This window comes from Chelonia mydas, unplaced genomic scaffold, assembly GCF_015237465.2.
Source record: "Chelonia mydas isolate rCheMyd1 unplaced genomic scaffold, rCheMyd1.pri.v2 scaffold_83_arrow_ctg1, whole genome shotgun sequence".
Classification (NCBI taxonomy): domain Eukaryota; kingdom Metazoa; phylum Chordata; order Testudines; family Cheloniidae; genus Chelonia; species Chelonia mydas.
The window spans coordinates 53,703-68,053 of record NW_025111285.1 but is presented as its reverse complement, the minus strand read 5'-3'; the positions used below and the strand labels follow the sequence as shown (position 1 = coordinate 68,053).

Genomic DNA, 14,351 nt, shown 5'->3' with positions numbered 1-14,351 from the left:
GATGGGGATGGGAGGAGCAGCGGGGGATGGGAGTGTGGCAGGGAGCTGGGGGGCCAGCAGTGGGTGTGGGGGGCTGGCAGGAGCAGAGGGGGTTGGGAGCGTGGCAGGGAGCTGGGGGGCCGGCAGGGGGTACCAGGCGGTCGCTGCAGGAGAAATCCTTCTTCTTGTGCCCAGGAGCCCAATTGGGGGGACGCCCGGCCGCGTCTGAAAGAGAACGTGGGGGGGTTAGAGGGGAGATCAGCTCTGCTGCCCCACGCAGCCCCCCACGGCCAAGACCCAGGGCTGACAGTGGAAAACCCCCCACCGCTGCCCCCAGACTGCACCCAGGTGGAGAGAGGGGAGTGTGACGAAGCAGGGAATTGTCTTCGTGTTGTGCAGGAACACGGGGCGTGCCTCAGTTTCCCTGCATGCTGGGTGTGGAGTGGGGCAGCCGAGGAGGGTTGTTGCTGCAGGGGGCCAGGTGTGACCTCGCCCAGCAGCCGGGACCCCGACAACGGCCTGGAGATGGGGGACCCAGCGACTGGTGCCCAGGAGGCCCCCCCGCAGCTCGTAAGCAGCTGGGCCGGACCCGAGGACAAAGGGGGGAGGGGGGCCTGTGGGGCAGGTGATGTAGGGAGGTCCGTGGGGAGGGCATACGGGGCCTGGCTGGAGGGGGCTGTGGGGGAGGGGAGGGGATGGGATACAAGGGCCCACGCAGATCCAGGCACTGCAGGCTCAGCGGTGCGGCCCCAGGAGGCGGCAGGGCCCAGGGCTGGACCCCCAAGAGACAGCGCCTGCCCCCCAACAAAGTGCTGCCCCTCCCCCGCTGCCCTGCAGACCCTCACTCACCTCCCACGTAGAGACTGCGCGGCAGGGCCACAGACACGGCGCCGTTTGCCTGGGGGGGTGGGGGGTTAAAGACATGTGGGGCGAAAGGGGGGGCTGGCCGAGGCCCCACCCCCTGCCCACCGACAGTAATTGCAGGTCCTTGCACCCCCAGCCACGCCCACCTGAGACTCGGGCCGGGCAGGCTGCCCACCGTCTGATCCCCAAAACCCGAACGCCCTGGCCCCGCCCCCTTCCCAGAGACCACGCCCCTGCTCGCTCTCCCCCACCCTCACTCACTTTCCCCAGGCTGGGGCTGGGGGTTAGGGGGCAGGAGAGGGTGCGGGGGTCAGGGCGACGGTGCTTACCTTGGGCGGCTCCCGAAAGCGACCGGCACACCCCGCTCTGGCAACAGCTCCTAGGCAGGGGGCTGCAGGCACCACCCCGCAGCTCCCATTGGCCGCGGTTCCCGGCCAATGGGAGCCGTGGAGTCGGCCCTCAGGGAGGGGGCACCAGGGGCCATGGGCCCGTTTCAGCCGCATCCGGGAGCATTAGCTCTGCTGTGCTGCGAGGGGCCCCCGGGCCCTTTGAAATTGCCCAGGCCCCTGGGCAATTACCCCCTTTGCCCACCCCCATCGGCGGGCCTGCCCCTCCCCCATTGCTCCCCCCGCCCCCCCCACACTCCCCCCATACCTTCTCACACAGATACTCCCACATGCCCAGCAGGGGTTTACGGTAGATCCCGGTTCCAGTCGCCACGAACACCTGGAGGGGCAGAATGAGGCGGGGGGGGTCACGTCCTGGGACAGGCATGGACACCCCACCACCGCTCCCCCATCCCGACTCGGGGGGACACCTCCTGAGATGGGAATGGAGCCCCCACCTGTCACCCTTCCCCATGGGGGGGGTGTCACTCAGGGCATGGGAGGGGGCAGGTGGGGGAGGTCCCCAGCCCTGCTTAGAGATTTACCCTCACCCCCAGCTCCCCTCGACACCAGGAGGGGCCCCAGGATTCGGTGCCCGCAGCCCCCCTACCTGCACGGGAACTCCCAGTCGCTCCACCACGGCCTCCGCCTTCGCCTTGAAGACCTCGGGGCGCACGCGCCCCCGGCTGATCCCCAGCTGGTTGGTGAAGACCACGATCTGGGGGGGTGGGGGGAGAGACACGACACATGGGAGGTCAGGGGACTGGTCAGAGTGGGGGTTTCCTGGGGAAGGGGGGTGAACAAACCTTGTACCCCTCGTTCTGCAGCTGCTTCAGCTTCCGGGGAACCTCGGGGTACAAAATCCTGGGGAGAGACACAGGGGTTACCCCAAAACACCCCCAATTCCCCAGCTGCACCCCCCATGCCTTCCCCCAGCCCTGTTGGTGCCCCTCACTCCCGACCCACAGCCCCCGCTCGCCCAGCCCTGGGACCCCCCCAGCCCTGTTGGTGCCCCTCACTCCCGACCCACAGCCCCCTGCTCGCCCAGCCCTGGGACCCCTCCAGCCCTGCCGGTGCCCCTCACTCCCGACCCGCAGCCCCCTGCCAGCCCGGCCCTGTCCCCCCACAGCCCTGCCGGTGCCCCGCACTCCCGATCCGCAGCCCCCTGCCAGCCCGGCCCTGTCCCCCCCCCAGCCCTGCCGGTGCCCCTCACTCCCGACCCGCAGCCCCCTGCTAGCCAGCCCTGCCCTCCCCACAGCCCTGCCGGTGCCCCTCACTCCCGACCCACAGCCCCCTGCTCGCCCAGCCCTGGGACCCCTCCCGCCCTGCCGGTGCCCCTCACTCCCGATCCGCAGCCCCCTGCCAGCCCGGCCCTGTCCCCCCCCCGAGTCCTGCCGGTGCCCCTCACTCCCGACCCGCAGCCCCCTGCCAGCCCAGCCCTGTCCCCCCCCCAGCCCTGCCGGTGCCCCTCACTCCCGACCCGCAGCCCCCTGCTCGCCCGGCCCTGGGACCCCCCAGCCCTGTTGGTGCCCCTCACTCCCGACCCGCAGCCCCTGCACTCACCTCCAGTCATCGGGGCTGGTGGGAAAAACCTTCCCAGACTTCGTCGTGATGACGGTTCCATCCAGGTCAAACCCAGCGACCTGCAGAGACAGCGAGGCGCCCGCCCCGCCCCCCCCCGTCAGAGCAATGGACCCATCCATCCCCCCATCACGGCAATGGACCCACCTGCCACCTCCCCGTTACATCAATGGATCCATTCGCGCGCCCCCCCACATCAGAGCAATGGACCCTCCCAATGCCTTGCCGCCACCACCCCCAACAACAGACCCATTTGCTAACCCCCCGTTACAGCAATGGACCCATCCACCCCCCCATCAGAGCAACGGACCCTCCTGCTCTGGGCCCGGCTGCCCCAGACAGTGGTGGGTAGTTCCCCAGGCTAACTCCCGCCAGCCAGGTACCTTGGCACTGGGCATCACACCCTCCTTGGTGAAGACCAGCAGCTTGCCATGCTCCTCCCAGGAGTCCCTGGGGTGGGGGGGCAGCCCCGAGGACCCCCCCTGGGGCAGGCGGGATGCCCCAGCCTTTGCCTGCTCAGCGCTGGCTGCTGTCTCCTGCAGCTGGCGCAGCTTCGCGGCCACGGCAGCGTCATCCTCCTCCTCCTCCTCCTCGGGGCTGGGGGCCTTCGGCCTCTTGGGGGGCCGCCCCTCCTCGCCCTCGGCCGGCGGGTGGCGCTTGGGGCTGAAGAAGTCCAGCAGGCTCCGGTGGGGGGAGCGGGGGGCGGGCAGGAAGCGCAGGGTGTAGGGGTAACGCCCGTTCACCAGCCACAGCGTCTGCCCCTCCTGCAGCGTGCTGCTGTCACCTGGCTGCAGCTGCAGCTCCTCCACCGACGTAGGGTTCACGCCCCGCTGCAAAACGGGGGGGCTGAGCGCAGGAGAGGGGTCCCCCAAGAACCACCCCAGCACCCCACCCGGGGGGGGGGCTGCATCTCGGCGCCCAGCGAGGGGACCCCAGATCCCCAGGCCCCACCCCAGAGGGGCCGCGTCCCAGTGCCAGACAAGGGGTCCCTGGAGAACCAGCCCCCTGCGCCCAACCCCAGAGGGGCCACATCTCAGCACTGGGCGAGGGGTCCCCGTATACCCGACCCCCACACAGCTTCCCCCTCACCTGGGTGACTCTCACAGCCCGGTGTTTGTAGTCAGCCAGTAACTCCACTGCAAGAAACGAGGGGGGGGGGGGGAAGAGATGGGTGAAGGGGAAACTGAAGCCCCCCTTTGCCCCCCCCCCGGCCCAGTGACGCAGGCAGGGCCCCATCCTGGCAAAGAGCCCCGAGCGCAGAGCCCCTGGGGGTGGCTGGTTGGGGGCAGGGCCCCACCGGTTCCCACCTTGCGTCCGGGAGCACTTCTTATCCGCCACGCGGGTGCGGGGCCCCCTGCCCAGCACCACGGGGACCCCGTCGGGCAGGGCCAGGGGCTCGTGCTGCCCGTCCCGGCTCACCAGCGAGCACTCCATGGCGCCAGCGCCTGGGCACGGGACACAGGGGGAGTCAGGGTCAGCTGCCCCCCCAGACTGCGCCCCCCCATCGCCCCTCCGCCAGCCCCCGGACTGCGTCCCCCATCCCCATCGTCCCCTCCCCGGACTGCACCCCCCATCGCCCCCTCCCCCAGCCCCCGGACTGCGCCCCCCATCCCCATCGCCCCCTCCCCAGACTGCGCCCCCCCATCACCCCCTCCCCCAGGCCCCCAGACTGCACCCCCTGTCCCCATCGCCCCCTCCCCGGACTGCGCCCCCCATCGCCCCCTCCCCAGACTGCGCCCCCTGTCCCCATCGCCCCCTCCCCAGACTGCGCACCCCATCGCCCCCTCCCCGGACTGCGCCCCCCATCGCCCCCTCCCCCAGCCCCCGGACTGCGCCCCCTGTCCCCATCGCCCCCTCCCCAGACTGCGCACCCCATCGCCCCCTCCCCGGACTGCGCCCCCTGTCCCCATCGCCCCCTCCCCAGACTGCGCCCCCTGTCCCCATCGTCCCCTCCCCGGACTGCACCCCCCATCGCCCCCTCCCCCAGCCCCCGGACTGCGCCCCCCATCCCCATCGCCCCCTCCCCAGACTGCGCCCCCCCATCACCCCCTCCCCCAGGCCCCCAGACTGCACCCCCTGTCCCCATCGCCCCCTCCCCGGACTGCGCCCCCCCATCCCCATCGCCCCCTCCCCAGACTGCGCCCCCCCATTGCCCCCTCCCCCAGCCCCCGGACTGCGCCCCCCATCGCCCCCTCCCCCAGCCCCCGGACTGCGCCCCCCCATCGCTCCCTCCCCAGACTGCGCCCCCTGTCCCCATCGCCCCCCTCCCCGGACTGCGCCCCCCCCATCGTCCCCTCAGCCAGCCCCCGGACTGCGCCCCCCATCGCCCCCTCCTCGGACTGCGCCCCCCCATCGCCCCCTCCCCAGACTGCGCCCCCCGTCCCCATCGCCCCCTCCCCAGACTGCGCCCCCCCCATCGCCCCCTCCCCCAGCCCCCGGACTGCGCCCCCCCTCCCCCTCGCCCCCTCCCCGGACTGCGCCCCCCCATCGCCCCCTCCCCCAGCCCCCGGACTGCGCCCCCTGTCCCCATCGCCCCCTCCCCGGACTGCGCCCCCCCCATCGCCCCCTCCCCCAGCCCCCGGACTGCGCCCCCCCATCCCCATCGCCCCCTCCCCAGACTGCGCCCCCTGTCCCCATCGCCCCCTCCCCGGACTGCGCCCCCCCTCGCCCCCTCCCCCAGCCCCCGGACTGCGCCCCCCATCGCCCCCTCCCCAGACTGCGCCCCCTGTCCCCATCGCCCCCTCCCCAGACTGCGCCCCCCATCGCCCCCTCCCCGGACTGCGCCCCCCGTCCCCATCGCCCCCTCCCCAGACTGCGCACCCCATCGCCCCCTCCCCGGACTGCGCCCCCCCATCGCCCCCTCCCCCAGCCCCCGGACTGCGCCCCCCATCCCCATCGCCCCCTCCCCAGCCTGCGCCCCCCCATCACCCCCTCCCCCAGGCCCCCAGACTGCACCCCCTGTCCCCATCGCCCCCTCCCCGGACTGCGCCCCCCATCCCCATCATCCCCTCCCCCAGCCCCCGGACTGCGCCCCCCATCCCCATCGTCCCCTCCCCAGACTGCGCCCCCCATCGCCCCCTCCCCCAGCCCCCGGACTGCGCCCCCCATCCCCATCGCCCCCTCCCCGGACTGCGCCCCCCCATCGCCCCCTCCCCCAGCCCCCGGGCTGCGACCCCCCATCGCCCCCTCCCCAGACTGCGCCCCCCCATCGCCCCCTCCGCCGGCCCCCGGACTGCGCCCCCCCATCGCCCCCTCCCCGGACTGCGCCCCCCCATCGCCCCCTCCGCCAGCCCCCGGACTGCGCCCCCCGTCCCCATCGCCCCCTCCCCGGACTGCGCCCCCCATCGCCCCCTCCCCCAGGCCCCGGACTGCGCCCCCCCATCGCCCCCTCCCCCAGCCCCCGGACTGCGCCCCCCCATCGCTCCCTCCCCAGACTGCGCCCCCTGTCCCCATCGCCCCCTCCCCGGACTGCGCCCCCCCATCGTCCCCTCAGCCAGCCCCCGGACTGCGCCCCCCATCCCCATCGCCCCCTCCCCGGACTGCGCCCCCCATCGCCCCCTCCCCCAGCCCCCGGACTGCGCCCCCTGTCCCCATCGCCCCCTCCCCAGACTGCGCACCCCATCGCCCCCTCCCCGGACTGCGCCCCCTGTCCCCATCGCCCCCTCCCCAGACTGCGCCCCCCATCGCCCCCTCCCCCAGCCCCCGGACTGCGCCCCCCATCCCCATCGCCCCCTCCCCAGACTGCGCCCCCCCCATCACCCCCCTCCCCCAGGCCCCCAGACTGCACCCCCCATCCCCATCGCCCCCTCCCCAGACTGCGCCCCCTGTCCCCATCGCCCCCTCCCCGGACTGCGCCCCCCCATCGTCCCCTCAGCCAGCCCCCGGACTGCGCCCCCCATCGCCCCCTCCTCGGACTGTGCCCCCCCCATCGCCCCCTCCCCAGACTGCCCCCCCCCGTCCCCATCGCCCCCTCCCCAGACTGCGCCCCCCATCGCCCCCTCCCCGGACTGCGCCCCCTGTCCCCATCGCCCCCTCCCCCAGCCCCCGGACTGCGCCCCCATCGCCCCCTCCTCGGACTGCGCCCCCCCATCGCCCCCTCCCCCAGCCCCCGGACTGCGCCCCCCATCGGCCCCTCCCCCAGCCCCCCCCCCGGGCTGCGCCCCCGAAACAGCCCCCCAGCCGTCACCCCCGGAAGTGGCCCCTAACCGCACCCGGGGGGGGCCCTATTTCCAAGGGAACCACGGGGGGGAGGGGCCGTAGGGATCCCCAGCCAGGGACCGTCTCAAAGACCTCGGGAACTTCCGGCGGAGCGACACTTCCGGCGGGCGCAACCGCCACTTCCGCCGGGCGCCGCGCGCGACCCCGCTCTGCGGGTTCCGGGGCATTTTGTTTCCTAGGCCGGGGAGCGGGCTGGGGCTCCTCAGACGGGGGCGGAGCCTCCCCCAACGCCCTACGTGCCCCGCCCCCAAAAGGGGCCTGGGCCCCCTGGAGGGTGGGAGTCCTGGGGGCAGGTTTTAGGGGTACAGGTGTGAGGGAGCAGGGGGGCGGATTGAGCTGGGGCTGCTGCGGGGGAGTTTTATTGGGATTGTCGGCGTGGGGGATGGGATGTCGGGGGGGGCGGGGGGCGTCACTGGGGGGACGATACCGGAGCAGGTGACCTGAGCCCGGGGGCTGGGGCCAGGTGACAACTGCTGCCCGGGACACTGGACAAAGGCTGGAGGGGGGAGAAGGCTGGAGGGGGTTTCAGCTTGGGTCTGGCTGGGGAAGTGGAGGGAGACCCGAGGCCGAGGTCTAGACTCCCTGTCTCTCAAGATGGACCTGACTGAGGGCTCCTGTTTTCTGTGCCTACAAGCTCTGTTTTGGGCTGTGTTCCTGTCGGCTAATAAACCTTCTGTGTTACTGGCCGGCTGAGAGTCCCGGGGAATCGCAGGAAGTGGGGGGTGCAGGGCCCTGACTCTCCCACGCTCCATGACAACTGGTGTCAGCGGTGGGATGTACTGCACCCCGGGGACGGCGCTTCCTGCAGTGAGTGACTGGGGAGCAGTAAAACGAAGGGGGATTGACGAGGACCAGGCGTGCTGAAGGCTCAGAGAGGCGGTTTCGGGGGGCGGAGAAGCTACGTTTAACCCCTGGGAGGGTGTGACCAGTGAGAAGGACTGTTGCAGGAACTGGGGTCCCCCTGGTGAGCAGTTCCAGGGGCAGAGGAGTCTGCCGCTTGACCCTGGGAGGGAGGTAGTGACCTGGAGAAGGGCTGCACAGTTGGGGTTCGTCCGGGAAACCGTGGGGAGCTGAGAGCACCCAGGCCTGCGAGTCCACAACAACTTGGGACCCGCGGGGAGATGTATAACCGTTGCCTTAAGAGGGAGCTGGTCGAGCTGTGCAAGCAGAGGGGGGCTGCACATTGGGAAGCTCACCAAAGCACAGCTGATTGCCCATCTGGAGGAGGAGGATCCGATCCCCGTCTCTGAGGGGAGCAGCCCAGCAACGCGGGCACCAGTGTCTGTCCCGGCTGGGAGGGGTCAGACTGATGCCAAGGGCACTCCGAGGCCCCTCCAGTCTATGGCTAGGGGAGGGGCTGGAAGGAGCCAGGTGAACCCCAGGGACACCGTGACCCCCACGACCAGCAGGGGATCCTCATGACCAAGCTCCCCAGCGCTGGAGCTGAGGCGGCTGGAATGGGAGAGGGAGATAAAACCGAAAGAGCAGGAGCTGAGGCGGCATGAACTGGAGGATGGGGAGAAACAGCGGCAGCATGAACTGGAGCTGGCCAGGCTGAGGAGCAGAGAGCCCCCCGCTGTGGCGAGTGAGGGGGGACCCAGGACTGCCCGGAGCTTTGATCAGTGTATCCTGGCCCAGTGGAAGGAAGGGGAGGACATAGATGAATTCCTGACGGCCTTTGAGAACTCCTGCGAGCTGCACAGGCTTGATCCTGCCGACAGGCTCCGGTTCCTCACCCCCTTACTGGATCCCAGAGCCGTGGGGCTGTCCGGCCGAATGGAAGGGGCGGAGGCAGGGGACTATGAACTGTTCAAAAAGGCCCTGCTCCGGGGCGTTTGGGCTGATGCCCGAGGTGTACCGGGAAAGGTTCCAGAGTCAGCGTAAAGCCCCTGAGGTCACTTATCTGGGACTGATCCGTCAAATGGGGGATATATTCACAAGCGGGCAGATGGGGCCCAGATGAAGGAGGACGTGGTTCAACTGATGGTACTGGAGCAACTGTATGAACAGTGCCCACCCGACCCGAGGCGGCGGTTGGGGGACAAAACGCCAGAGAACCCGCGACACGCAGGGCGGCTGGCTGAGGAGCTCGTGAAGAGCCTGTCAGGGGCTGGCAGGGAGGAGTCCCAAAGGAACAGACCCGCCCCGATGCAGAGAGAGTCACCCTGGGGCCCCCCAAAGGGAACAACCAGCCTCAGGACCAACCGCCTGGCTCGAGGGGACCAACGGGACGTGACTTGTTATTACTGTGGGCAGAGAGGCCACATATGGACCTAGTGCCCCAGGCTCAGGGACAGACTGAGCAGCCCGAACCTGCACAGGGTTAACTGGGCAGGGACCCAGCCGGAGGAGCGGCTGGCAGCCTACCCATGCTCAGGAGGGAGGAGTGTCCCAGACCAGCTCCCCTCGGGGACTGGCTGCTCCGGACTCAAGGTTCCCTGGGTACAGGGTGGCCGTGGGGCTGGCCCTGCGGAGCAAGTGCCTTGTTCCCCGGGAGGTGGATGGGAGGAAGGTCAATGGATACTGGGACATGGGCGCTGAGGTGACCCTGGCCCAGCCCGAGGTGGTGGCCCCAGATCAAATGTGCCCGATACTTACCTGACCCTGATGGGTGTGGGGTGGACCCCATTCAAGGTGCCTGTGGCAAGGGTACATCTGAAATGGGGGGGCTAAGGATGGCCCCAAGGACGTGGGGGTGCACCACCATTTGCCCACTGAGGTGTTGATGGGGGGTGACCTAGAGGATTGGCCAGGCAACCCCCAGAACGCCCTAGTCATGACCGATAGCCAGAGCCAGCGAATGGCACTACACCCTGACCTCGGGGAGGGTACCTCACTGGAGGCACAGGACCCTATCCCGGCCCAGGGACAAGGCTCAGAGGGGCTGCGGCTCCAGACCCAGCCGGCGAGAGGGAGCAGGTGCTTATCCTGTCCCCAGCCGCTGAGTTCCAGGCCGAGTTGAGGAAAGATCCCTCCTTGCGGAAGCTCAGGGACCTGGCCGACCTCAGGGTGGTACAGACCATGGGGAGAGGCTGCCAGGAGAGGTTCCTGTGGGAAAAGGGGTTCCTCTAACGAGAATGGGCTCCCACAAGGGAAGTGGAGTCCTGTGGGACCAGGAGGCAGCTGGAGCTGTCGAACCGGGTGCACCACCGCCAGGTGTACCATATGAATATGATGAAGCCATATTACGACAGGGGGAATGTGGTGTTGGCCGTGTGTGGACATTGGGAGGAGCAGGGAGACGACCCTTGCGTAGATCTATTCCCTGAGACAGCAGCTGGCTCCTCCCTGGAAACAATCCCCCTCTCTGATCGGCTCACCCCTGCCCAGCAAGCTGAGGTCAGGGGGGTGCGGCATCCATACCGACAGCTGTTTTCCAACCAGCCAGGATGCACTAATCTGATTGTCTGCCGGGTGCGGACAGGATCTCACCCAGGATGCTCCCCCTTCCGAGTCACAGGGAAAACTGCTCAGGACCTGGACAGAGAGGTCAGGGACATGCTGGCTTTGCGGGTGATCCAGCCGTCTGCCAGCCTTGGGGCCTCGCCGGTGGGGTGCTGGTCCCCAAAACAGACAGGTCGATTCGGTTCTGTGTGGACTATCGGAAGCTCGATGCCATCACTGTGTCTGATGCCTACCCCATGCCCAGGCCTGACGAGCTCCCAGACAAGCTGGGGGGAGCTCGGTACCTCACCACCGTGGATCTTACAAAGGGCTGCTGGCAAGTGCCGCTGGGTGCAGATGCCCGGCTCAAATCGGCCTTTATCACCCACTGGGGCTCTATGAGTTCCTGGCCCTGCCTTTCGGCCTCAAGGGGGCGCCGGCCACCTTCCAGCGCCTGGTGGACCAGCTCCTGAGGCGGGTGCAGGGTTTGGCCGTGGCATGTACATTGCTGACATCTGTGTCCTTAGCCAGACCCGGGAGCACCATGTGTCCCAGGTTAGACAAGTGCTGGACCGACTCCAAGGGCTGGGCTGACCATCAAAGTGGAGAAGTGCAAGGAGGGGAAAGCGAAAGTGTCCTACCTGGGCCACCGGATGGGGAGCGGCCGCCTAAAGCCGGAACCAGCCAAGGTGGAGGGGATCAGAGACTGGCCTGCTCCCCACACCAAAACCAGGTCCAAGCTGTGACGAAGTGGGACTGTTGTTAATGTTTCCTCTGAATAGTGTGGGGGTGCCTCAGTTTCCCCTATGCAGTTCTTAAGTCTCTAGGTGGTGGGGTAAGGGTGTATGATCCTTGCAGAGCCCTAGAGGGCAGGTGTGTGCAGGGGTCTGGACACAGAGAATGGCCGACACCCTGTTTCCTGGCAACCAATGGCCTGGGCCCTTCCCCCCTGCAAGGTGAGAGCTAAAGGGTTGGAGAACAAAGGAATCCGGTGACCTCCTGGCCCGGGAAAGGGACAAAGCCCAGAGGAGGGGGTTAGGGGGCTGGAGGGAGTTTCAGTTTGGGGCTGGCTGGGACATGGAGTGAAGTGCAGACGGGGTTGTCTGGCTCACTGCCCCCCAGAATGGACCCAGCTGAGGGGTCCTGGTCTCTGTACCTACAAGCTCTGTGTTAGACCATGTTCCTGTCGTCTAATAAAACTTCTGTGTTACTGGCTGGCTGAGAGTCCCGTCTGACTGCGGAGTCGGGGGGCAGGACCCTCTGGCTTCCCCAGGACCCCGCCTGGGTGGACTCGCTGTGGGAAGCGCACGGAGAGGCAGGGGAGGCTGAATGCTCCGAGGTCAGCCCCAGGAAGGTGGAGCCGGGGGAGCTGTGTGTCCTGCAGACAGGCTGCTCCCAGAGAGGAGACTCCCCAGAGTCCTGCCTGGCTTCATGGGCAGCAGTTCCAGAGCATCGCCCAGGGACTTCATGAGATAAGCTTTTATTGGGATGGCGGGGTGTTGTTATGAAGGGTGGGGGAGTCAGGGTCCTGTCCTCAGGATCCTTTCACCTGACTTCTTTGTTCTCCAACCCTTTAGTTCTCACCTTGCAGGGGGGAAGGGCCCAGGCCATCAGTTGCCAGGAAACAGGGTGTTGGCCATTCTCTGTGTCCAGACCCCTGCACACACCTGCCCTCTAGGGCTCTGCAAGGATCATACACCTTACCCCACTCCCTAGAGACTTAAGAACTGCCTAGGGGAAACTGAGGCACCCCCACACTATTCAGAGGAACCATTAAGAAAAGTCCCACTTCGTCACATCTCTCCCCCCTTCGAGATCGAACTGAGCAAGGTCACTTTAGTGGGGCGACCTGGGGAAGTTCGAAGTTACCAACGTTCCCATGGATGCCCCAGCATCTCTCCCATTCCTTGGTGGGACTTACACCAAGCCCTTCCAGTTTCACGCCCTCCCTTAGGTCCGGGGTGGTCGATAGCACTCGCAGGCCGCACGTGGGAAGGTTTATGTGGCCTGTGCCCTTTGGCCACCACAAAACCCCAGGGGGTCAAACTGGGATTGGGTCTTCTCCCCAACAAGCTGGCCAAACACAGTCACTGGGTTATAGGACTGTTTAACTTTCTTAACAGTTTTCACTTCATCTGAGACCTTCTCAAAGCTCTCCACACTGGGTCTTTCAACAGGAAAGTCAGTGGATCCATTCACAACAGAAAATTTCTGGCTGTTAGGAACTGAAACTTTCTTGATTAAATCACTTTCACACCCTTCAGTTGCAGTAAACTGCTTGCAAAGACTCCCTGAGGATTCCTTTCCCGAGGGCTTTTCTATGCAACAATTCACCCCTCCCAGAAATTCTGCTCTTACCCTCTTCACCTGGGGCTTGCTCTCGAGGAACACTTTCCTGAGCAACAACAGACTCTTTCCGGGTCTCCCTTACATCCAGAATCACCTCTGGCCCATCCGGCGGATTCCTACACAATCCCCTTTCAGGCAAACTGACAGACTTCCTAGATAAAAGGTCAGAAGCTTTCTCCTTCCCTTTGCCACACACAAGTTCAGGAATCTTTTCCTTCTTGCTACAGGTTTCCACACCCTCAGTAGGTAACAGGATCAAATCACCTTCATGCTCTCCTTGTGCCCTGGCTAGGATCTCACCCTGACTAGACAGAGTTGCTCCACCCTTTCCCAGCCACACACTAGCAACGGGCAAAATACAAGCACCAGAATTGTCTGGTCTCTGGGATTTACATAGACACTAACTGGATGCGACCTAGTTACAGGGCCATTCTCCCGAGCAGACACAAACTTAGGACCCTTCCCTTCCTGGGCTTTAGCTGAATCCAGAACAAACTCTGAGACAACTGCACGACCCTCAACCATCACAGGCTGCAAGGCCCCTTCTGTCTGCTCCTCAGACAAAGAAGAGCCGGACACACTTTCTCCTTTCCCAGACACCCAGCTTGGGATCTCATTCCCCTTGTCCCAGCACACAGGGCTGGTCACAGACAACTGCTTGGAGATCAGGGTAGCTCCCTCCATAGACAAATCAATACCCCTGACAGACACAGGCACGTTTCCTTCACTGTCCCAATTCTCCACCCAGCTAACAGGTAAGGTCCAGGGACACTCATCTTCCACTCTCCTGCCTTCCCACCCTGCTGACTAGACACAGACATCAGCTCACAAGGCTGCCTAGGCTCATCCAGACTTTCCTTACCAAGCACCTTGCCACTCCCCACAGATCCCCTGCCCTGCCTGTGTCTCCCCCCACTCAGCTGGGGTCTCAGCTCCCGCTGTGCTCAGCGCTGCCCTTGCTGTCCCAGTGGGGATAGGCAGCGAGCTCGCTGCTTTCCTCACTGCATCAGAGCCAGCGTGAGCCCCCTGCTCTGGTGTGCAAGGGGGCAGGGAGCATCTCTCTGTCCCATCCAGCCCCAGGGGTCTGGTTACAGGCAGGCAGGTAGCCTGAGCCTAGCAGCTCCCCCCTGCCAGCGAGGTCATCTGCATTTTCACTGACCATTTCCCTCTCCACCAATTGGTTCCCTGGATTCAAATGCAAACCCTTGGCAGTTACAGGAGCAGGACCTGGATCCTGTCCCAAAGAGACAGTCACCCCCCAACAGGGTCTCGCAGCTGGTATCCTGGGGCACCCCAACAACCAGCCAGCCCGACCCCTCCTGGGTCTGCACAGGGATCTGGGCCATAGGCAGGGCGAGGGGCTTCATCCCTGGGACCCTCACCCAGCTCACCCAGCCCCTCAGCATCTGAGGCTGCACCACCCAGGGCCTGACAACCGTTCTCTCGGTCCTAGGATCTCGCCACCCCAGGAATGTCTCCCCATTGACCATCACCTTCCGCTCCCACTGGGGGTCCGAGGGGCCTGACCCCAGGAAACTCCACACAGACACATAGGTTGGGGTCAGGAGTGGGATCCTGTCCACCTCCCCA

The 14,351-nt window shown here is 66.8% G+C and overlaps 1 protein-coding gene across 2 annotated transcripts; it reads right to left on the bottom strand.

Moving 5' to 3' along the window:
* Window positions 1–133: 133 nt before the first annotated feature.
* On the bottom strand, window positions 134–7,205 carry LOC119565045 (polynucleotide kinase 3'-phosphatase; the record flags this gene model as incomplete). 2 transcript variants are annotated; one of them, XM_043537673.1, is given in 10 exon segments in its annotated part: window positions 134–204; window positions 829–877; window positions 1,498–1,569; window positions 1,840–1,947; window positions 2,036–2,093; window positions 2,793–2,872; window positions 3,194–3,640; window positions 3,900–3,946; window positions 4,118–4,255; window positions 7,101–7,205. In XM_043537673.1, coding segments are annotated over 9 exon segments (1,059 nt in total), but the record flags the coding sequence as incomplete, so codon positions are not given.
* Between the last annotated feature and the right edge of the window lie 7,146 nt (window positions 7,206–14,351).